General features: G+C 47.2%; 1 protein-coding gene across 2 annotated transcripts in view; it reads left to right on the top strand.

Moving 5' to 3' along the window:
* The window catches only part of FLT1 (fms related receptor tyrosine kinase 1), a 197,057-nt gene that overhangs the window by 148,866 nt on the left and 25,741 nt on the right, over window positions 1-22,450 (top strand). For both annotated transcript variants that reach the window (XM_020882197.2, XM_020882198.2), the window contains 5 exons: window positions 4,761-4,867; window positions 9,921-10,053; window positions 16,351-16,455; window positions 20,106-20,219; window positions 21,835-21,923. In XM_020882197.2, coding sequence (XP_020737856.2) covers window positions 4,761-4,867; window positions 9,921-10,053; window positions 16,351-16,455; window positions 20,106-20,219; window positions 21,835-21,923 — 548 coding nt within the window. The remainder of the gene's footprint in view (window positions 1-4,760; window positions 4,868-9,920; window positions 10,054-16,350; window positions 16,456-20,105; window positions 20,220-21,834; window positions 21,924-22,450) is intronic.

The raw sequence follows: 22,450 nt of genomic DNA, 5'->3' as shown, positions 1-22,450 counted from the left end.
CAGCAGGGACGGGACGAAGCCTGGGGGGGGTAACTGACATGGCACATTCTGGGCAGCCCCGTCTGTAATCTGAAATAAGAGGTAAAAATACCTGACCTCTTTGAATCGGCCACCTTCTTGTCATCATCCCATATAAAAACACCCTCGTACCACGTCCACGCGGCCCTCTCACACCCATCAGACAGGAGGGATGGCCCTGTGATCCAGCGCTAAGTCCCATTATTGTCAAATCCACCCATGTTCCCCCACCTCCTACGCCTGCCATGTACAGCTGGGCTCTTTCATGCACCAAGTTCATCAGCTGACACCAGCGAGGCGAAGCTGGGTCCAAGGCAGGCCAATGTGTGGATGTCTGACCCCTGAAAACACAGCCGAGAGCGGATGGGAAGAGATGCTGCTGACTTAGGTCAACCTACAGCGGACAACCCTCATGGTTACTTTCCAAGTGAAGATGGAAATCAAGTTACCAGACAAGACAGAGGCAGAGCCCGGATACCAGGTCTCACAAAATGAATTCAGTTTTCAAAAACAGTAACAGAGTATTAAAATAGATCTTTCCCTTCTAACCAGTGTTCATCGAAGATATTTTTAATGAGCTGATTCCTTAAATGCCTAAGTGCACCGGACATCTTCAGTCCCACTGCAAGGAATCTGCCTGAGTAAGGACTGTGGAATTACTTCGGGGGTCAACTTCCTGCCCCTGGGAATGCCGTGGGAAAGTTCCCACCGTGGGCGGGGTCTCTCCAGGTCAGTCCTTGCAGAGACTGTATGCAGACCATGACCAGTCCTAAGATGTTCTCGGCTCCTCCAGCAGCCAAAAGCCACTGTGCCCCAAGCAGGTCCCAGTCTGGTGTTTGGTTTCACAAAGCATATCTGCAGCATAAGCAAAGACACGAGTGTGTGTGTGTGTGTGTGTGTGTGTGTGTGTGTGTGAATACTGCAAGGAAACATTAAATCTCTCACCTCAGGGGCTCATACATGCTCAGTTGTTCAGTCGTGTCCATCTCTTTGTGACCCTCCCTGAACTGCAACCCACCAGCCTCCTCTGTCCATGGGATTCTCTAGGCAAGAATACTGGACTGGGTTGCCATTTCCTTCTCTAGGAGATCTTCCAGACCCAAGGATTGAACCTGTGTCTCTGCATCTCCAGCATTGCAGGTGGATTCTTTACCACTAGTGCCACCTGGGAAACCCAAGGAAACCCAAACTCATTAACTTGCACTTACTGTCTTCCCACTGAGAGGACCCATACTGAGAGAAGAGGGGGTCATGCCTGGAAATTTCTCAGTCTATCTCATGAGGTTCAGGGATGAATAACCACAAGCTGCCAGAGCAGCAAATGAAGCCAAGTTCAGGCATTCATTCAACCAACACTTTCAGGATGCCTGCCTACCATGTGCCAGGCAGTGTCCTCCACACCGGAGGCATCACTTCTGAACGAGAACCACCTTCTGCTACTTCACTCAGAGCTCTGAACACACCTGTCAGTTCATACCTGAACACAGAGCATGAGCTCCTTTCCATGCCCCTTCATTTACCACCACATTCCAGCCCACAGAGCAGAGCCTGGGACTCAGGTGATGATTTATATGCTTATTGGGTGAATATAAGAGAACAGGAATTTGGCCTAAACCCTTTGAAAGCTTCATGAAACTCTTAGAGACAAATCAAAGTATGACTTATCCACCCAATGGTGTGTGGGGACAATGAGTAAGGTGTGACCTCACCCCTGGGAAGTTGATATCCTGGTAGAGAAACAGTGAAGGCAGCAGCACAGAGGTGGAAGGGCTGGTCTATGAAACTACTGGTTATGAAACTACAAGTATTTTGATATAGAGTATGTGGGGGGATGGTTGGGCTGCAGGAGATGAGGCTGAAGAAACAGGTGAGGTTCGGCAGACAGGATGTAAGAGCTTGGGTTTCTCTCATGACAGTGCTGGGGGTAGGCAGCAGTGATGGAATTTAAGGCCCCATCACCTTGTTGACAAAGGTCCATACAGTCAAAGCTATGGTTTTTCCAGCAGTCATATACAGATGTGAAAGTTGGACCATAAAGAAGGCTGAGTACTCAAGAATTAATAGTTTTGAATTATGGTATGGAGAAGACTCTTGAGAGTCCCTTAGACAGCAAGGAGGTCAAACCAGTCAATCCTAAGGAAATCAACCCTGAATACTCATCGGAAGGACTGATGCTGAAGCTCCAATACTTTGGCCACCTGATGGAAAGAACTGACTCACTGGAAAAGACCCTGATGCTGGGAAAGACTGAGGGCAGGAGGAGAAGGGGGTGGCTGAGGATGAGACGGTTGGGGGATATCACCAACTCAATGGACATGATTTTGAGCAAACTCTGGGAGATGATGAAGGACAGGGAAGCCTGGCATGCTGCAGTCCATAGCATCGCAAAGAGTCAGACATGACTGAGTAACTGAACAACAGGATGGAATCTGTGATTTGGCAAGATCGCGTGGGCTCGAGCAGAGGAGAGACTGGGGGCTCGAGGCTAGGAAGCTGCTGCGGCCATTCCGGGGGACTGCAGGGGCCTCGACTTAGGTGGTGACCCTGCGGTAGGACAGGAGGAGAGGATTTCATGAGCCATGGAAGCAGAATAAACAGGAACTGGGGGTGGGCTGAAAAGAGAGGAAATGCCAGAGTCCCCTCCGGATGAGAAGGCACACCGTGGCGGGGACCGTGGCCCATAGAGACTGTTCGTACATGGTGGCTGAATGGAGAAGAGGAAAGAGGCTCCAGTTTTTAGCCTGTGTATTTGCTCCTGTTCCGGGCAGAGAAGCTGCACTGGCTCCAGCTGCATGTGGCACTGAGTTGAGACCACAGGGATGCTCAGAATTCTTGCCCCGCCTCCATCAGAGCCCTATCATTTCTCAATTCTGGGTCATCACTCACACCTTGCCTCTGCCTATAGTGCCTTCCCCTGCCTTCACCCCTGCAGGTCAAGATCCATTTCAAGTGTTACCTCTCCCTCAGTCTCCAAACTCTCTGCACCTCATTTCTTTCCATTTGCCTTAAGCCTCCTGGTTGGGTTGTAAGTGAGCTCCTGGTAGCGACAGCTTTCCCTGAGTTGCCTACCTGTCTCCTTGCCTGGAGTCGGATTTAAAACGTCTTCACTGAATTAAAACAAAGAGCCCAGGGACCTCCCTGTTGGTCCAGTGGCTCAGACTCTGTGCTCAAAAAATGCAAGGGCCCCGGGTTTGATCCCTGGTCGGGGAACAAGATCCCACATACCACAAGGAAGATCAAAGGCCTGGATGCTACAACTAAAACCCGGCACAGTCAAATAAATAAGTTAAACCAAGAGCCCCCACCCCCCAGATGAAGCCCTTATCCATGAAATGGGGATATTCTTGCCCCCCCTGCTTCATAGGCAGGTGTGAGGACTTGATGCATAGTAAGTGCTCAATAAAAAATACCATCATCCACATCACCATTTCTTGGGGGTGGGGGGAGCGCGGTGCAGGGCAGGAGGTGCCATGGAACACAGCATGTAGGATTTTAGTTCCCCAACCATGGGTCAAACCCCTGGCCTGCCAGGAAATTGCCTCACCATTTCTAAAGGGAATAAGTTTCACTTGATCTTGGCCTCACTTGATACTAAGTCTCTGTCTCCCTTTAATGGGCTTCCTTCATAGCTCAGTTGGTAAAGAATCCGCCTGCAATGCAGGAGACCCAGATTCAATTCCTGGGTTGGGAAGATCCCTTTAATGGGCTTCCTTCATAGCTCAGTTGGTAAAGAATCCGCCTGCAATGCAGGAGACCCAGATTCAATTCCTGGGTTGGGAAGATGCCCTGGAGAAGGAAATGGAAACCCACTCCAGTATTCTTGCCTGGAAAATCCCATGGACCGAGGAGCCTGGTGGGCTACAGTCCATGGGGTCGCAAGAGTCGGACACGACTCAGTGACTACACCACCACCAATGAAGGTCAAGGACAAGGGCATCCCTTTAGAGCTCCCAGGACACTGTCCCCTGGCATCGAGAAGCAGGGAACCTTGGTCCTGGCTCACTGGGGCATTCCTTTAAATCCCAAGGAGGATCCTTTCTGGAAGCTTATCTTGGATACATTGGGTCTTTTCTTTCTGGTCATGGAGAAATGGTACTCAGCTTTCATCTCCAATTCTGAGGAACAAGGTGATGGGGAACAATCAGCTCCAACAGGTCCCTTGGCTCAGCTCCGCCTGAGGAGGAGCCTCGGATGTGAGAACCCCAGACGTGAGTGGTCCGACCCGGAGGGTTGGCCTGTCTGTTCCAAGAGGAGTGAGTGGGTGATTGTGACAGTCCTGGAGCTTTATTTTTATTTTTAAAGTCTACTCTGAAGAAGTTTGTGATTCCCCAAGGAGACTTTTTATGTCCTTTTTTTTTTTTTTCCTTTTTCTTTAGAATTTCCTCTCGAACCCATTAGGGAGATTTCACATCATCCAGATTTAGCACTTTAATGAGGTCTTGTTCCTGCCTTAATTTTTTTTCCCATTTTTAATTTCTCCTCTGATTTTTAACTCACTATTTCTGGAGTTGTTGGCAAACTCCACAGCAACATTTCTGGAAAGTCTTTTCATTTCCATGCGAGTTTATGACGATAATAGCATGAACCCTGCCTGACCCAGAAGGTGAGAGGCTCTGTGTTGGGAGCTGATTGTGTTCGCCGTGATGAAGCACTTGGGGGCCACTGACCTTTTTCTGTCAAATCGCAGACTCAGGGGTTGTGAGCTGCTGTTTAGCGCCCTCTTGGTGTTTTTCTCTCTCCAGGGACCTCGGACAAGTCTAACCTGGAGCTCATCACTCTGACGTGCACCTGTGTGGCTGCAACCCTCTTCTGGCTCCTGTTAACACTTTTTATCCGAAAACTGAAAAGGGTAAGAATATTTCAAATGAAATTCTATGCTCCTTTTGGCAAAAATCTGCCACAAGGCCCAGTGGCACTGCTGGTATGGTGACATCATGCTAGATTTCCCCAAAAAATGCCTGCTACCCCAAATGCCTGATGTCCAGAGCAGGCACTGAACAGGTGAACATGGCAGATGAATCATTAAACTGTCTCTCAGGACTTCCCTGTTTGTCCAGCAGTTAAGACTCCACGCTTCCACTGCAGGGGGCAAGGGTTCAATCCCTGGTCAGGGAACAAAGATCCCGTATGTCTGATGGCCAAAAAAAAGAAAATCCAGAAAACAAACATCTCACCCTAAGGTGGGGTATTCAAAAAAATAAAAAAAAGCTAGAACAATGAACAGATGACTATGTCCCACACACAGAAGGAACATCTTCCGTGTAAAATGAAGTCTTTAACTTCCACATGAGATCTGAGAAATATTCATTTTCTTAATCTCACTCTCTGCTAAGAGACAAAAAGGAGAAGGCAAAATAAAGACCCACCTCTGTCTTATCTCTGTCTGCTGTTTCATACTCCGAGCCCCATGATAAAATTAAGTTCTTCAGCGTGTGAGGCTCAGGTTGGAATTCAAGACATCAGATTCCTATCATTAGGCCTGTTAGCACGGCTTGTGCTTCTCCGAAGTTTACTGGGGGGGCGGTGGCGGGGGGCCAACACTCATTCGTTCATTCATGCCTTAAACATTCCCCAGTTGCCCGCTCAGGGCAGAAGCCAGGCCCTGCGTAGGGCCGTCTAGTGACAGCGCAGAGGAGAGGCTGCCGTGGGTAGTCTGGGGAGAGACTGACTGTAGGACAGGCAGACGTCAGGCGGTGACCAGAGTCAGCCGACTACACAGCATGTAAGGGAGGGGAAGTCTGCAGGCACAGGCGACGCGGTGAGGACAGACTGACCTGGGCAGAGGTGGGGACGGTGGACGAGGGGAGGCCCGAGAGCAGAAGCTGTCAGGCAGGCCCTGTAGGCCGCAGGAAGCAATTTTCCCCGCGTTTTAGAAGAGGAAGCCTAGGCTAGGTGGGCCGGGGGTGGGGTTAAGCAAAGATAGGTGATTATAAGTGTGAGAGACCTGTGTCTGGAAAGACGATTTCAGACTGTATGAGGAGAAAGGACCAGAGTGGACACGAATGGATAGAGAAGAACCCAGTGAATAGAAGAATGCAGTCTAAGTCAGAAATGACGGTCACTTAGCCCAAAGGATTAGACTTGAAGAGATATTTAGGAGAGAAAATCAACAGGACTTGTAAAGTACCAAGGAGAGACCTCCACAATTTCTAGAGCTGTATTAGTCCTTATTAACATGCAAGTCTTTTTTTTAAAAGAATGATTATATTATTTTTATTTAAATTTTTTAATTTATAGAGACTAGTTTTGGTTGCTGTTAAAAGATAATACATTGAAATATAATATATAGAAGAAAAATATATCAAAAAACAGTTATCTTTAAGTAGCTTTGAATTATAAAATCATTATGTAACATAATAAGCTCCTCATCTCTTATGCTTTATTTTTTTAAATTTTTTTAAATTATTTTTTTTTTAATCACTTTAAATTACTTTCACCATTTTATGAGCTGAGTGTTTGTGGCACATTTGGGGAGCTCTTTATGTCATATCTCAGTTAGTCCTTTGAAAAACACAAAAGATATATTATTATTCCCATTTTAAGGAGAGGGAAACTGAGGCTCAGAGAGGTAAAATAACCTGCCTAGAGTCACTCAGCTAGTTAGAGTAGCAGCTGAGTTTTGAACCCAGGTTGTATGACCTTAGACTCACTGTTCAAAACCAGGAAGTTATACTTTCCAGTGTTGGTATGTCAACTGGCGGCCCTCCTGCACGGTGAATAAATAACCTGAGGCTTTTGCTGCGTGGAGCGGCTGGCTTTAAGACAGGACAAGGAAAGCCACTGCTTTCGAAGGAAGCAAAAGTTAAACAACGGGATTTGGAAAGGGGAGGTACATCATATAGGAAAACACATCTAACAAAAGCGGAACCTGCCAAATCTGCAAGGGCGGTACAAAGACTGCAGAGTTCAAAGGAGGAGCGGGCAGAGAGACTTCAGAGAGAGCTCCGTTTAGAGACAGACTTTGAAGGTTGCGGCTGGAAGGAAAGCAGTAGAAAAACAGCCCACCCTCACTCTGGCCCACTCTCCAGATTAGGGAAAATGTCTGGGTACTTTGCATATGGGAGCTTAGTGGAAATAACACTGGAAAGGCACCCTGGGACTCAATTGAAGAGGTCCCCTGTATGTCTAAAAAGTTAGAAAATTTGAATGTCAATGAGAAAGGATGAAGGCAAGAAATGACCATCTCAATGATAGAATGCCTATAGGATTTGAGAAGTAATTGGTTTGGGAAGGCGAAGAGGAACAAGGCATCAGAAACATATCTCCAGCTGATTTCTCTAACCGCTGTGTAAATTCCTCACTGATAAGGACTGTATTTTCTCTCTTCATCCTCACCCTGCACAGGCCAACTAAAGCTAATATTTATTCATGCTTACTATACACCAGGCCTCTCGAACAGCTTTTCATAGACTATTTTGCATGATATTCATAGCAACTCTATGAGATAAGTACCACTACTGACACTGTCTTACTGATAAGGAAACTAGGCTTAATAAAGTTAAGCAACTTGCCCAAGGTAATATGTAGGTTCTGATTCAAACCCAGGCCTCCACATCTGGGCCCTGAAGCACCTGACCAAGCAATTTCCATGCCTAGCACCCAGTGGGTGCTCCGTGTTTTTGTCAATTGAAAGAATAAGCATTGGTCAGCTGAGATTCTACCATCAGGCTTGTCTCAAAGCCCTTCCTGAAGGTCTGTTGGGTATCTCCTGTCATCCGCCTTAAGACAAACCATAGGATTCCTCAGGTGCCACGTGGGCAGACTGTCTTCTGTGGCCTGCTCCCCTGGCTCGGTCACTACCCCTGCCCACCTCTCTCAGCTCCCACAGGACCCAAGCTGTCCCTGGCTGGGCTGCAGCTCTGCCTGGGTTCTTGGAAGACTGGAGATCGTGTATCATGGCCTTGGCTATCACGAACGCTGAGAGCTGGAGTCATAAAGCTCCTCCCTCCATGCCACTCATGAGCACCCAGCACCGTGGTGTGGGAAAGAACACCCCTGTCCAGCCCTGCAGCCTCGTACGAGTGTCTTTAAGTGCGCCCCCCACCCCCAGTCTACCATGCTGGCAAATGCAGCTCATGACAAACGTGCTCCCTATCTGTCTCCATTTTCCACTCTTTGTGGAGGCCAGGCAATCTTCCTGCCCTGAGCTATCTGTCACACATTTCAGTGATAATTTTTGTGAGAAAGAGGCAGATTGCGAGTGATGGATGAGGTGAGCTGTGACAGTCCAGGACGGGGTGAGTCAGGGCCAAAGAATGTGGGCGGGTGTGAAGTCGAATGGATGGGGAGGTTTGTCTTCTCTGCTCAACTCTGATCCTGTTTAGGGAAACGCACAGAAAGGAAGGGCCCTAAACTCATTTAAATGAAGTGTAAGTAACTTCTGGACAAGAGTTATCAAAACCCAGCCTCTATGGGCAAGCATACTTCTTTTCTGTCCTGCCTATAGAAATGCAGTCTATTCTACAATTAATTAATATGAAAAGGGTATATTACCCATGAATGTGAACCTAACACACTAAATGTAAATCCGTTTACATATGATCTGAAATAAAGGGTATGTTCTGGGCTTCATTTGCATCATCAAGATAAAACAAGCACTAGAAGATAGGTGCCACCTTATTTATCTGACATCTTATTATACCAGTGGCCAAAAGAACTTGGAATATAGCTGTGTATAAGTCTCACCCCTTTGCCTTTGGAATAATCAACTTCTATTTTTTTTTTAATTTTGTTTATAGCAAATATTTACTATTTCTTAACTTCGATTTCTCACTGAAGACAAATCTTTTTTCTTTTTGTACATTTCTCCTTTTTCTTTTCATCTTTTCCCTGCCTGTGAGTCACAGCTATTGTATGCTAAATACATAAACTTGCAATGTGCTGTATAACCTTGCATTTTACATGAATTTTAATGTAAATACTCAAACAGTTCAGATGAATCCAGTCCATCAGAATAGGGACTCACAAAATTTTGGTCACCAGGAAACTTGTGGTGCCTACTTGCTGGTGGATTCCTTTATTCTTTCAGAAGGGCTGACTGGTGTTTAAGTTCTGAGCTCAGAACCCTTTTTCTGTAATTCCTCCAGGTAAATCTTATTCTAATCTCACTCTAGCCTTTTCAGGTTGCTGCGGCAACCAAGGGGCCTTCTGGGTGTCTTTAACCACTTCATATGAAATGCACTTCTCCACTGTCCCAGGGATCCTGGGTTTACTTGGCCACTTTAGCCTTTCTTACAGATGCAGAAAAGCCACAACCCACTGCTGATCCATCTGCCACGCGTATTCCTGGAGAATGACCATGGAAAGTTATTTATAGTCATTGTTTGGAATGATTTTATTAAAATACTTTGCATTTTTTCAGAGAAGATTATTATGTGATCACTGCTTGGTGGTGGTTAGTTGCTAAGTCCTATCCGATTCTTTGTGATCCCACAGACTGTAGCCCACCAGGCTCCTCTCTTCATGGAATTTCCCAGGCGAGAATACTGGAGTGGGCTGCCCTTCCCTTCTTCAGGGGATCTTCCCCACCCAGGGACCAACCCACATCTCCTGAATTGGCAGGTGGATTCTCTACCACTGAGCCACCAGGGAGTTTCTGATCACTGTTTAAGAAAAAGCATTAAGGTCACTGCAGAATCTGAGTGCATTTGGTCCAAGACAGGACAGTGGAGGGGGTACCAGAGAAACACATTGTGAAAAGAGTAAGGAGCGGCTTGATGGAAATTTCATGCTCGGCTGTGATGCGTCTATGTGCATGCAGAGGGCACATCCTGCTACTGACCATGTGGTTTCAACCCAACAAACCAAAATAGGAGCTGATGATGCCAAATATTGTTTTACATTACATATCTGGGTTTAAGTTGTTCCCTGGTTGGTGACTCTGAGATCTCTTTATTCCTTAGTCGTCTTCTGAGATTAAAGCTGACTACCTGTCAATTATCATGGATCCAGATGAAGTTCCCCTGGATGAGCAGTGCGATCGGCTCCCTTACGATGCCAGCAAGTGGGAGTTTGCCCGGGAGAGACTTAAACTGGGTAATGTATTTGTTCCCTGGATTCCTAAACCTGCACCAAGCACCCACTGCCCACAAAACACAGTGCTCTGAGGGAAGCAGAAGTAACTAGATGCAGGGTTCTACCCTCTAGTTGCTCAAAAACCAGCAAGGGAGATGGACATGGAAATAAAGAATTCTCTGGAATGGTGAGACAGCAGGTCAAGGGGACAAGGCAGCACCTGTCCCTCCTTTCAACAGTCATCAGGCATCTTCACTGAGCAGCTGACACCCATCTCAGTGGTAGGGATGCAAAGATGCTTGAGTCCATCCCCTCGAAGAGAGAAGGACACGGACATGAGAACAGATAAAGTGAAGGGGAAGGGAGCAATTAGTTTCAGCTGCATCTTGTAGGCACTATTAAATAACAAAACTTCTGTGGATGAGAAAGTGGTGAATGTGTGCCCCAGTGTTCATCGCAGCACTATTTACAATAGCCAAGACATGGAAGCAACATAGAAGTCCATCGACGGATGAATGGATAAAGAAGTTATGGTACATACATACAATGGAATATTACTGAGCCATTAAAAGGAATGAATGAGTCAGTTCTAGTGAGGTGGATGAACCAAGAGCCTGTTACACAGAATGAAGTAGGTCAAAGAGAAAAACAAGTATTGTATATGCTAAGTCACTTCAGTCGTGTCCAACTCTTTGCAACCCTGTGGACTGTAGCCCTCCAGGCTCCTCTGTCCATGAGATTCTCCAAGCAAGAATTTTGGAGTGGGTTGCCATGTCCTCCTCCAGGGGATCTTCCTCACCCAGGATTGAAAGCACGTCTCTTACATCTCTTGTATTGGCAGGTGGGTTCTTTACCCCTAGCACTGCCTGGGAAGCCCTGATCCCATGGACTTTAGTCTGCCAGGCTCCTCTGTCCATGGGCTTTCCCAGGCAGGAATACTGGAGTGGGTAGCCATTCCCTTCTCCAGGGGATCTTCCTAACCCAGGGGTGAAACCTGTGTCTCCTGCATTGAGGGCAGATTCTTTACCATCTGAGTCAGGGAAACCCAAATATCATGTTTGGACACATATAAATGGAATCTAGAAAGATGGTACGTATGAACCTCTTCACAGGGCAGCAGTGAGTTGCAGACAGACCACAGACTTGTGGACACTGCAGGGAAAGGAAGGGCTGGGGCAAACTGAGAGCAGCTGGAAATCCATATATTACCATGTATGAAACAGACAGCCAGTGGGAACTTCCCGCAGGACGCAGGGAGCTCAACCTCTTGCCCTGTGACAACCGAGAGGAGCGGGATGCAGTAGGGGCTCGGAGGGAGGTTCAAGAAGGAGGGGACCCGGGTCCGTCTGCGGCTGCTTCATGCTGATGTATGGCAGAAGCCAGGACAACACTGTAAAGCGATTATTCTCCAATTAAAAATAAATACAGTTTTTTAAAAAATTAGGAAGTGGTGACCTGGAACACAATTCAGAACGGGGAGGTGCAGGGAAACCGAGTATTTGGTGAAAGAGCTGGTGTTTGGCACAACTGCGGATCAAAAGGCCCCACCGCACGAATCTATAAGTTACATACTTTCAATTTCCCTGGGTGTCTGAAATGGCCAACACAGAGAAGAAAGCCCTTCTCTTTCGTGTTTATGCTCCACTGACAGAAAGGGAAGATTGTTGTTTCCTAGGTAACAGGGATGCTGTCAACACCAGGTAACGTGCTTTCCCTCCACCTCAGACCCCAAGTCCCTCCAGCTCAGAGGTCACAATGCACGTTACTCTTCAGCCTAGGAGCTGCAGAACAACAGGAGCCTCCAAGACTCCTGTCCAGATACTCAGACAGTGGCTTCTGAAAGTTTTCCACTCCCCACTGTGTGTGCCAGAATCATTAGTATTTGGAACTAGGGAGAGAGATCGTGGAGCCAATGGCACTTGTTACTTGGTGCAGAGCACTTGTTATAAATGCAGCCGCAAAGCCTCCCCTCCGCCACATGCAGACTGTATGGGGCGGGGGAGGGGACAGAGGGATTTTCTTCTCTTTCTCTTGGGCTTGATTCCACCTTTATCTCTCCCTATATGAGAAAGAAGACTTGGCCCCAAGAATATGTGCTGTTTGGCTTGGGGGAGAAAATTGGAAATCAGTTTAAAAAAAATCAGCAAAAAAAAAAAAGCTGGAAAGACAGGCAAAAGCCAGCAATGGCTGCTGATGGGGACAGTGGGGGGATCAACTAAATTGAGAGTTGTTCAGGGCAGGTGGTACATCAGATGAGTTCCTTCTGTAAGTCTAAATTACATGGCAGCCAGCCCAGACCCCCCGCCCCCGGTGACCTTGGCAGGAACATGCGATAATTTTCCCAGAACTGGAAGCCATTCTGAGGCCACACTGCTTTCCAGAGGTATTAGTCACAAGCAGGCACGCTTCTTCTGTACAGGATGCGAGAGCTTTCTGTCCCATTCCTTCATTCCTTGGCCTAGGACCACTATGATCCTTAGTGGCCCATCAAAGGAGACTGTGAACCAGAATTCCCCCCAGGGCTCTGTGGGTTTAGATAAGCCCATTTCAGAAGATGCTCCTTGCTAGAGATCTTATAGTTCTCTTCCCTCCCAGAGTCACCAGATGCAAAGATCCAGCTGATATGCACGCGAGTATCTCTGATGGGTGAGAGTAAGTGTGTCAAACAGACCAGCTCGGCTTTTCAGTGCTGAGTATGGCTCCAAGGGCCAAAGGAAGCCTCATCCCACTTCTATAGGAGCAGAGAGGCCCAAGATGTGTCTGTTTCTTAAGCCAAGTAGATGACAGAGAGCAAGTCACATCTGACAAGTGAAAGTAACCAAAATGATGTCTGGATGGATGAAGAGGAAAAGTTGGTTTGACGTGAGAGTTATAATGAGTTACAAATACAGAGAAACACACAGACCAAATGGCTTCTGATTTCAGCTGCGTCTTCCCTCTGGGTTATGACCCGCAGCCCTGGTGAGAGAAGCTGGAATTGATAGCATCTGAGAGACAGACAGGGCTGGGGCTTGGGTCCAGAGTGTTGCTACCATTGAAATTCCTGGAATCCAGAACTAAAGAAACTTGTTTTATTAGTGATTCCTCACCAAACCTGGGAGAAAATTCAGCTCCTATGTATTTATCACAGAAGTTGAGATGATGTCAAACAGGGGATCTTCCCATTGGAAGATAAAGTCAGAATTACCTACCATGGGGAAGTACACAGGATGTATGAAATCTGGTGAATGGCTCGAGCCTGGGCTGCTTCTGCCTCCTGGAAGACCAGTCCGGATGCCAAGAAGGGCTCAGCTCCAGGCTGCCCTGCTCTCCTCCAACCATCCCCCATGTCCAAGGACCCTAACCAGTCCCTCTCAGAGGAGATGCCAATAGTATTCCATTCCGTAACAATGACCCAGCATTTTTCCAAGCTAGCTAGTGGCATGCAGGTAGCACCAAGGAGGATTTTAAGGGAAAAGAAGGACCAAGCGAGATCAAGTCCAGCGTGGCAGGGCTCCCCTGACACTGGAATTGTGGGTCCGCCAGAGGACTGCGATGTATCAGACGATTAAAGAGCCTGTAAGAGCTTCAGGCTGTTTGATGAGGCGGCAGTCAGCTTCCAAGAGAATAAATGAAAAATCTGAAGGAAGTCAAGTGAGAACGAGCCCGTTCTCATAGGTCAAGGCAAAGTCCTCAACTCACAGAAGTTGAGATCATGTCCGACAGGGCACCTTCCCATTGGAAGATGGGAAGTGTTTTGTGCTGACTAAGAAGGGAATGCGTGGGGGCTGGAGGTGTGGGGATGAAAAGGATGCTGCCTGCCCCAGACAAGCAGGAGTCTGCAGACAGGTACCCAAGGCAAAGATGCTCGTCACCTGTCTCAGGCTCAGGACCCTTTTCACAGGAGACAATAGGAGGTGATGTAGAAGAAAAGGCATTCTTTTTTTACCCTACGAAAGCAAGGAATAAGCCGCTAATCAGGACACACCAATTTTTACAAATCTGGGGAAGGCATCTGCTAGCGTGCTTCCTGTATCCAATTTCAGGGTCCACCTGACACTCTTGTATGTAAAAGAGAAGCCCTGTTCTCTTGGACACTTTGATCTGAAGAAGGAAGCAGAAACTGTATCCCTGCCCATGAGCGTGCCTTAGGAGGAGGATCTCTGTCAGCACAACAGTTGCCCCTCTGACCTAGGGAGGCGTGTCATCTCACCAGTGTCCCCGTGAGACCCAGGTAGGGAGACGCCTCTGATGACACTAGTGACCGAGCTCTTGCCACATCCTTACTGGATGCTGGGGGGGTGGGCAGTGGAAGATGCTAAGTTGAGGCAGGTGAGGACACGTTGTTACTGAGGAGTTGTGCATGCAAGTATAAAGGTTCCGGTAGGATGAGGACAAGTAGAGCTTCATTACAAACTTTCCAGGAATCTTAACAAACAGTGTCCTTTGGGGAGGGAGGGAGGGTGGAAGGAAAGTTAGCTCACTGAAAACACATTACCAGAACAGCCCAAGAAAGAGGTGGGCAAGAGGTGCTGTGTTAAATTAACACTGACTACCAGAAGGAAATGGCAACCCACTCCAGTACTCTTGCCTGGAAAATTCCATGGACTGAGGAGCCTGGTAGGCTATAGTCCATGGGGTCATAAAGAGTTGGACATGACTGAGCGACTTCACTTCACTTCACCAGAAACATTACTTTGCCAACAAAGGTCCATCTAGTCAAGGCTATGGTTTTTCCAGTGGTCATGTATGGATGTGAGAGTTGGACTACAAAGAAGGCTAAGCACAGGAGAATTAATGCTTTTGAACTGTGGTATTGGAGAAGATTCTTGAGAGTCCCTTGGATTGCAAGGAGATCTAACCAGTCCATCCTAAAGGAAATCAGTCCTGAATATTCATTGGAAGGACTGATGTTGAAGCTGAAACTCCAATACTTTGGCCACCGGATGTGAAGAGCTGACTCATTTGAAAAGACACTGATGCTGAGAAAGATTGAGGGCGGGAGGAGAAGGGGATGACAGAGGATGAGATGGTTGGATGGCATCACTGACTCATTGGACATGAGTTTGAGTAAACTCCGGGAGTTGGTGATGGACAGGAAGGCCTGGCATGCTGCAGTCCACGGGGTAGCAAAGAGTCGGACACGACTGAGCAACTGAAGTGAACTGAACTGAACCAGGATTTAATTTTCATCAGAAGCATTTTGTTGGCTTCCCCTACTCCACAGCTCTGCCCCCAAAGAACCAACAAATGGTGAATTCTTTTGCTCACTCTTTCTTCTGCCATATCATGATTGAGATGTACTGGTTTCCTGCTGGACAAGTTGGAGTCAGCTACCTGTGTCCTGGAGATGCAGAAGGAAGCACTGATAGAAAAAGGGGGGAGGTGCCCTCCTCACGGAGCACTGTTCAGCTGTGCATCCCAGGGCCCCTCTGATTAACTTAGGACTGTAAGAGACTTGGTTTGAGCATCTCACAAACTCCCAAATGCACCTCTTCCTTCTGTACTAGTGCACCGGGGCCCTGATGCCTCATGCACCAGGTTCCAGGAAGATTCAGGCGTGGTCCTTGCCCCTTTGAGTCAAGTGGTCTCATTCAAGGGTGAGGGAAACAAACAAATGTGCTAGCAGTCATCGGAACATAGCATACTGCTGGGGAACCATGAACGAAACCTCACACTTTGTTACTGCACTTGGCAATCACCTCTCTGTGGTTGAAACAAATTGCTACCCGGGGTTGAGGGGCCCATGTTTTGAACCACAAAGATTTGTAATCATCATGTAAAGACACGTTAGAAATATGGAGGATATTCTGCCTGGCAAGGAAGTCTGAGAAATGACTTCAGTGATTTTTGGCAGCTCTGAAGCATCACTATAGCCAATAGCGGTAACCACCCTTGTCAGTTTGTTCCCTTTGCTGAAACACAGGTCAGAAGAAATAAGCTTAAGTGGCAAGAAAAGGGGTTTAGTTTAAACATAGGGGAATTTTTGTGGTGATAATGTTATCAGACAAAGGAAAAAAAACTAACTGCAGATTTGGTAGCCTCTCCCCCTGGAGAAGGACTTTGTAAAAGAAAACGGGCCATACAGCTGCCCCCAATGTCCTCGAAGGTCCTAGCCTCACTGTACAGAGCAAGGGCCACATGGAAGCACAGTTAAGAGTTGGAAGGAAGATACCCCATAAATGTGTCCCTAACTCATTTGGGGTCCGTTCATTGGAGATCCCCTTCAAAGCTGCATGCCACACATACACACATAGGGAAAAGGCCCCTTCTTCCTGCAAAAGACTTAACTGATTCTGCTGACTTGGCAAACAAACCAACGTCTTCTTTCCATTGTAGGCAAGTCACTGGGAAGAGGGGCTTTCGGAAAAGTGGTGCAAGCATCGGCATTCGGCATCAAGAAATCACCCACCTGCCGGACTGTGGCTGTAAAGATGCTGAAAGGTATGGATGCTCTAATTGGGCTTTCAACTTCCCCATTACGTTCCCTATGTGTTGGTACTAGTGGAATGTGGCCTAGCAACAGACAGAGGCTGTGTCTGCTCTGGCCACATAACTTTCTTCTGCTGGAAGACCCTTGACCTCTGGAGCTTTCCATGAGGCCACCAAGAGCTCAAAATAAACCTTGTAAGTGAAACAGTCCAGCAGTATCCATGGGAAAATTATTCTGTCAAAGATGTTTCTCCTACCGCGTCTCAGACTCTCCTAGACTACCAGGGACCTAAGCTCACAGTAACCACAGGTATGAATTTTTGGAGTGGTCCATATGACATCACAATGGAAACTTGGCTGTATGTCTAAATCTCAAAGGCTCAGCTGGGGCTTGAGCTCACTATAAAGACAATGAAGCTAGAACAATTGAGTTGATCAGAATGTCAAGCTATTTTATAGCATCAAGTCCTGCCCATAAAACATTTCCTCTTTAGAGATTTAAAAACAAATAAACAAATCATCTTTCTATGTTGACAATACTATCACTCTGTGAAGCACTGGGAGGTGGGTCAAATGACAAAGCGATTTACCACCACCACCCTAAGATAGAGTGAAAATGAAAACCACTGAAAATCTCATAAACCAAACATCTCCAAGACACACAGCTCCCCACTGCAGGGGTCCCCAACCTCCAGAATCTACCGTCTGATGATCTGAGGTGGAGCTGATGTAGTAATAATACAAATAAAGTGCATAATAAATGTGATGCACATGAATCATCCTGAAACCATCTCCTCCCCCTCCTCCCAGTCCATGGAAAAATTATCTTCCACAAAACCGGCCCCTGGTGCCAAAAAGGTTGAGGACTTCTGCTTTAAAGTGCAGAAAACACTTCTTCATTGTGATGAAATTGTCATGTTACTTCGATGCATTGTAAGGTTCCCAAACCGAAAGAAACAGGACTAAAAGCCCACAGAGCAGTTTTCGGCTTTCCAACATCGCTGACACATTGCCAGGGGGTTTTCAGGCACAGGAAACTGCGCTCAGCCAAGCAGGTAGCTGGCAAAGAGTCCAGCTTAGAGACCCACTCACTGGGGGGGATGCAAAGCCTTCACCTTAATCCAGCGCTCGCCGTCACTGCAAAAAGCCCCGTGTGGTGATAGTTTCCACTTCAAAAGGCTGTCGAGTGACTGCTCTGATAAAGCTCTGCAAAGAGCCTGAAGGTAGCCAGGAAAAAGGAGTTATGCATCCATGAAAACAGGAGGACTTGTTCAAGGGGAACTACCCAGATGATCACAAGCATTTCTGAGAGAATTTCTGCATTCCAGCACCCCACCCTGGACACCCCCAATCCCAGGGTCTAAAGAGAAAAGACATCAACGTGTCTTCTATGTGAGAAAGCACCAGACCAAGTATTGGGTTATGGAAAAACCCAAACGAACTTTCTGGCCAACCCTATATACTTTAATATAGTAGCTTGAATTGCATGAAATTGTCACTTTTCTTGTTTTTCTCTCTAGAGCTTCTGTAAGGTAGATTTTATTATCTCAGTTTGCAGATAAAGAACCAGCACCCAGAAAGGTTAAGTAGCCTCTGCAAGGCCACACAACTCAGCCATGCAAAAGTAAGAGTTCGGGTGCAAGGCTCATCCCCCTGACACACACACACCTCAGTGCTACAGAAGGGCTGCCTTCTAGAAATGATCCATCGCTCCAAAATCCTGAAAATGATTCTGGTCTGTGTTCTGGAGGTAAGCTGGTATCCAGCCTTGAGATAAGCTGACACTAAATCTGAAAGCATCTTATTCCTTAGCTAGTTTTGTCTCCCTGCTTACAACCACACATAGGGAGACAAAACTAGCTAAAGAATAAGATGCTAGAAGGGGCAGATCGGCTGCCCATGCTTGTCTATTATGGGCCCAAGATAAAAGGCATGGCCCTGCCTATAAATGGAAAAATCTGAGCCAAAGAACCTGGTTTTCCCTCAGTGCCAAAGGGGCATCAGGGCGTGAAAGGATGAATTTGAGGGGGAAATTCTGACTTGAAATTTTCTTTAAAGGCCCAGAGAATCTGTTGTATGTAATACAAAAATAGTGTGTATAATATCTTAATAAAGGCTTAACATCTTTTTAAGCCAGCAGCCTTGACTGCAAGAGATTGCCAAATCACCCACTATATAACATCATTAAAACACTATTTTCATTCAAGCTTTCTTGTTTAAGTTGGTTGGCCATCTGTTTCTAAGAGACACTGGAAAGGCAGAAGGTCAAACAAAGGCCATGACTCAGAAGCTCTTTCAAAGTGCCCTTGAGCAAAACCTTTAACCTTTCTGGGCCTTAAGCCCATGTCTGAGATGAGAAGAGTAATCATGTTGTTTATTTGTCTAACGAATATTTGTTGAGCATCTACTCTGAGCCAATCCCAACTCCATTGGGAGGCTTCTAGTGTTTATCTGGTTATTATTAAAAAATGACTTATACTTATGAAATTCCATTCCAATATCCACAATGTGAAATGCACAGCCTTCCACTCACTTCTAGGACTGTCCTACAGAAACACACATGGGCACAAAAATCACAGGCTGTTTATTAAAGAATATATGTAATGGCAAAAACAAAACACAACTATAGACCATCTAAATGTCAGGAATGCCATTAATCAATTTAAAAGAATGAGAAAAGTCCACCACATTTAAAAGGGGGTAAAGCAAATTATATACATCAAATTTGCTTTTATATTTTTATATGTGATCCCATTTATGTAAACAAACAAAAAAGACTTTTGATTGGGTACATATATTTATAAATGCATAGAAAACGGTCTGAAACTCCAAGTGATTAACAGTGGTTACTTCTAAAAAGGTAACTGGATTTCTTTTTTTTTTTAAAAAGGTAACTGGATTGGGATGACTTTCACTTTTTACTTCATAAACATCTTATTGTTGAAATATTTTACAGCAAGCTAATATGACTTACTTTAAACTTCTAAACATAATTTGAAATTTGTTAATGCTTTATAAGTTAACCAATAAGAACAGACAGACAGGACAAAGTTAATTTGGGCTTTAGACTCTGCTAATTCTTAGACTGATGTTGTTTATCTCTGAGAATGAAGCTGAAGTCAGATGCTTATGGACCCTCCTGACTTGAGATAACCTTGAGGACTCCAGGGAGGAAGAGGTTACAGGGAAAACATAACACACAGCAAAGATGTTTACAGAAGGGGCCTCTCTGCCCTTGCAGGCCCCTCTGTGCTTCTCCTTTGTAATTCTCAAAGTGGGGAAAGTGAGAAAAAGATGAGATGTGGGCACACTCCTGCCTGGAAGTTTCTAACTGGGCCTGGTTCTGATGGAAGGAAGCCTTGGGAGGGCACTCCCACCAGGTGCCCAACTCCAAGTCAGCCCATGACCCTCTGGGACCCGGTCCACCCAGAGCGATGTCCAGTAGCTGACCCCACACCACTCCAGCCTCACTGTTGCCCAGAGGATGCTGGCTCAAGAGGGTGGAGGAGTGAACACAGGCTGGAGACTGGCCTTTCTGCAGAGCATGGGGAAGTCGGTGCAATGAGAGCTGAGCGCTGCTCACCTCCGAGGGGAGGAGGATTGCCCTCAAGGAGAGAGCCCCACTGTCCCGTCGCCCTGACTTTCCCTTGCTCCTTACACAGAGGGGGCCACGGCCAGCGAGTACAAGGCTCTGATGACCGAGCTCAAGATCCTGACCCACATAGGCCACCATCTGAATGTCGTCAACCTGCTGGGAGCCTGCACCAAGCAAGGAGGTAGGTGGGGGGGGTGGGGGGAGCTGCTCTTCTCTGGGTTCACACACCAGGGCAGCTTCTCTGTCCCCCGACCCCTCTCTCCACCTCCTGGAAGAAAGCCTGCTGTAGTCTGGAGGAGTCTGTCCCAGGATGGAAGGGGCTCCCATCCTGGAAATGCCTTCCCTGCATGCTTAGCTTAAAGGTTCCCAACAGAAGAACTCCCTTTGAGACCCATCTGGTTCTGCTGAACTAGACAAGGAAGGACACCCATGATGGGAACCGAGGCAAATTCGGAGAAGGTGGGCATTCTGGAAGCTTCCTCCAAGGGAAGGGATGACTCCAAGCAGGATCCCAGGAGAAGCGGGGTGTGGGGGGGTGGCCATGGCCTTCAGACAGGGCTCACCCACCCAGGCCAAGTGCAGGGACTGGGCTGTGTCATGACCAAGGCTCCCCCAGGGCAGGGCCCGCAGCCGGGAGCCCCTCTGGGGCCACGTCTGCTTTGATCCAGAACCTGAAGCTATTCTTCCCCCCAGGCCTTGAGCCTGGTTGGGCGAGTGGTAAAGAGGACCGAGGGGTTTGGGGGAAGACTTCAGGGCACCCGGGGACCCGCAGCGCAGCTCTGGGGTTCCCCCGCTTCCCAACCCTCTTGCTTCTTTTGACCAGAAGTTGGCAAACCAGTTGGCCAGCCTGTGGGCTTCATTTGACCCGCTGAAATAGCTGGGGAACAGGGTGGGGAGCAAAAGAAATATATTTTGTGACGTGGGATAATGTTATGAAATTCAGATCTCTGCGTTCATAAGGTTGAAGCGCAGTCACTCAAGGGTGTCATCCAAGGTGCTTTCAGGCTACAGAGGCAGACTTGAGTAGAAATGCGGCCTGCTGTTGCTGCTTGGTCGTTCAGTCATGTCCAACGCTTTGCGACCCCATGGACTGTAGCCCGCCAGGCTCCTCTGTCTATGTCCAGGCAAGGATACTGGAGTGGGTTGCCATTCCCTTCTCCAGGATTGTGTGCCTGCTGAGCCTCAAATGTTTATCTCCTCTTCCTTTATAAATTGGCTGATCCCCATGTTAGACCTTGAAAGCCCCAAGGCAGTCTCCATGCAGACGCCCCCAGGGGGCTGTGGTGCAGGGGAGTCAGGCCAGACAGGTCCTGGAAGGAGGGGCTGATGTGACAGTGTCCCCAGGCTGGCAGGGGAGGGTGCCTGCCAGTCACAGGCAGAGCCCTGACCTTGCCCTGCCCCCTCCTCAAAGTTCTCTCTCTTCTACTACTTTGCTTTTTTTCTGCTTCTTCACCACACTCCTCCCCCATATCTACTCCTTTTGTATTTGTAAACTCTTTCTCAGGTTCAACTGAAAAAGAAATCTCACCCCTAAGTTGCATCTCCCAGAAAAGTTAAGTCACCAAGTCACATCCGACTCCTTTGCGACCCTATGAACTATATGCCATCAGGCTCCTCTGTCCATGGGATTCTCCAGGCAACAATACTGGAGTGGGTAGCCATTCCCTTCTCCAGGGGGTCTTCCCAACCCAGGGATTCCCGCAGAACTCGCTAATATAAAAACAAGTCGGTTTGAGACCTCCAGGCCTACCGAGGCTGGCAGATGACTGACTGAGCTTGTGTTGCTTTGGTTGCAGGGCCCCTGATGGTGATTGTTGAATACTGCAAATATGGAAATCTCTCCAACTATCTCAAGAGCAAACGGGCCTTGTTCTTTCTCAACAAGGTAAGGAACTTCTGGGTTGGGGATTTTTCAACAAAGAATTGAGTTTCCATTCAGGCTATAGCAGCATAGTCATGTCTTGTAGTCATGTACGGATGTGAGAGTTGGATCATAAAGAAGGCTGAGCACCAAAGAACTGATGCTTTCAAATTCTGGTGTTGGAGAAGACTCTTGAGAGTCCCTTAGATGCGAGGAGATCAAACTAGTCAATCCTAAAGGGAATCAACCCTGAATATTCATTGGAAGGACTGATGCTGAAGCTAAAGCTCCAATACTTTGGCCACTTGATGGGAAGAACTGAATCATTGGGAAAGACCCTGATGCTGGGGAAGATTGAAGGCAAGAGGAGAAGTGGGTGACAGAGGATGAGATGGTTGGATGGCATCTCCAACTCAACGGACATGAGTTTGAGCAAACGACGGGAGATAGTGAAGAACAGGGAAGCCTGATGTGCTGCAGTCCATGCAGTTGCAAAGAGCTAGACACAACCAGAGCAACTGAACAACAAAAATAATAGCATAAAACAAGAA

Source organism: Odocoileus virginianus, chromosome 8 (genome assembly GCF_023699985.2).
Source record: "Odocoileus virginianus isolate 20LAN1187 ecotype Illinois chromosome 8, Ovbor_1.2, whole genome shotgun sequence".
NCBI classification, from domain to species: Eukaryota; Metazoa; Chordata; class Mammalia; order Artiodactyla; family Cervidae; genus Odocoileus; species Odocoileus virginianus.
Note: the sequence above shows the minus strand (reverse complement) of the source record. Positions and strands in the feature narration are given on the sequence as shown.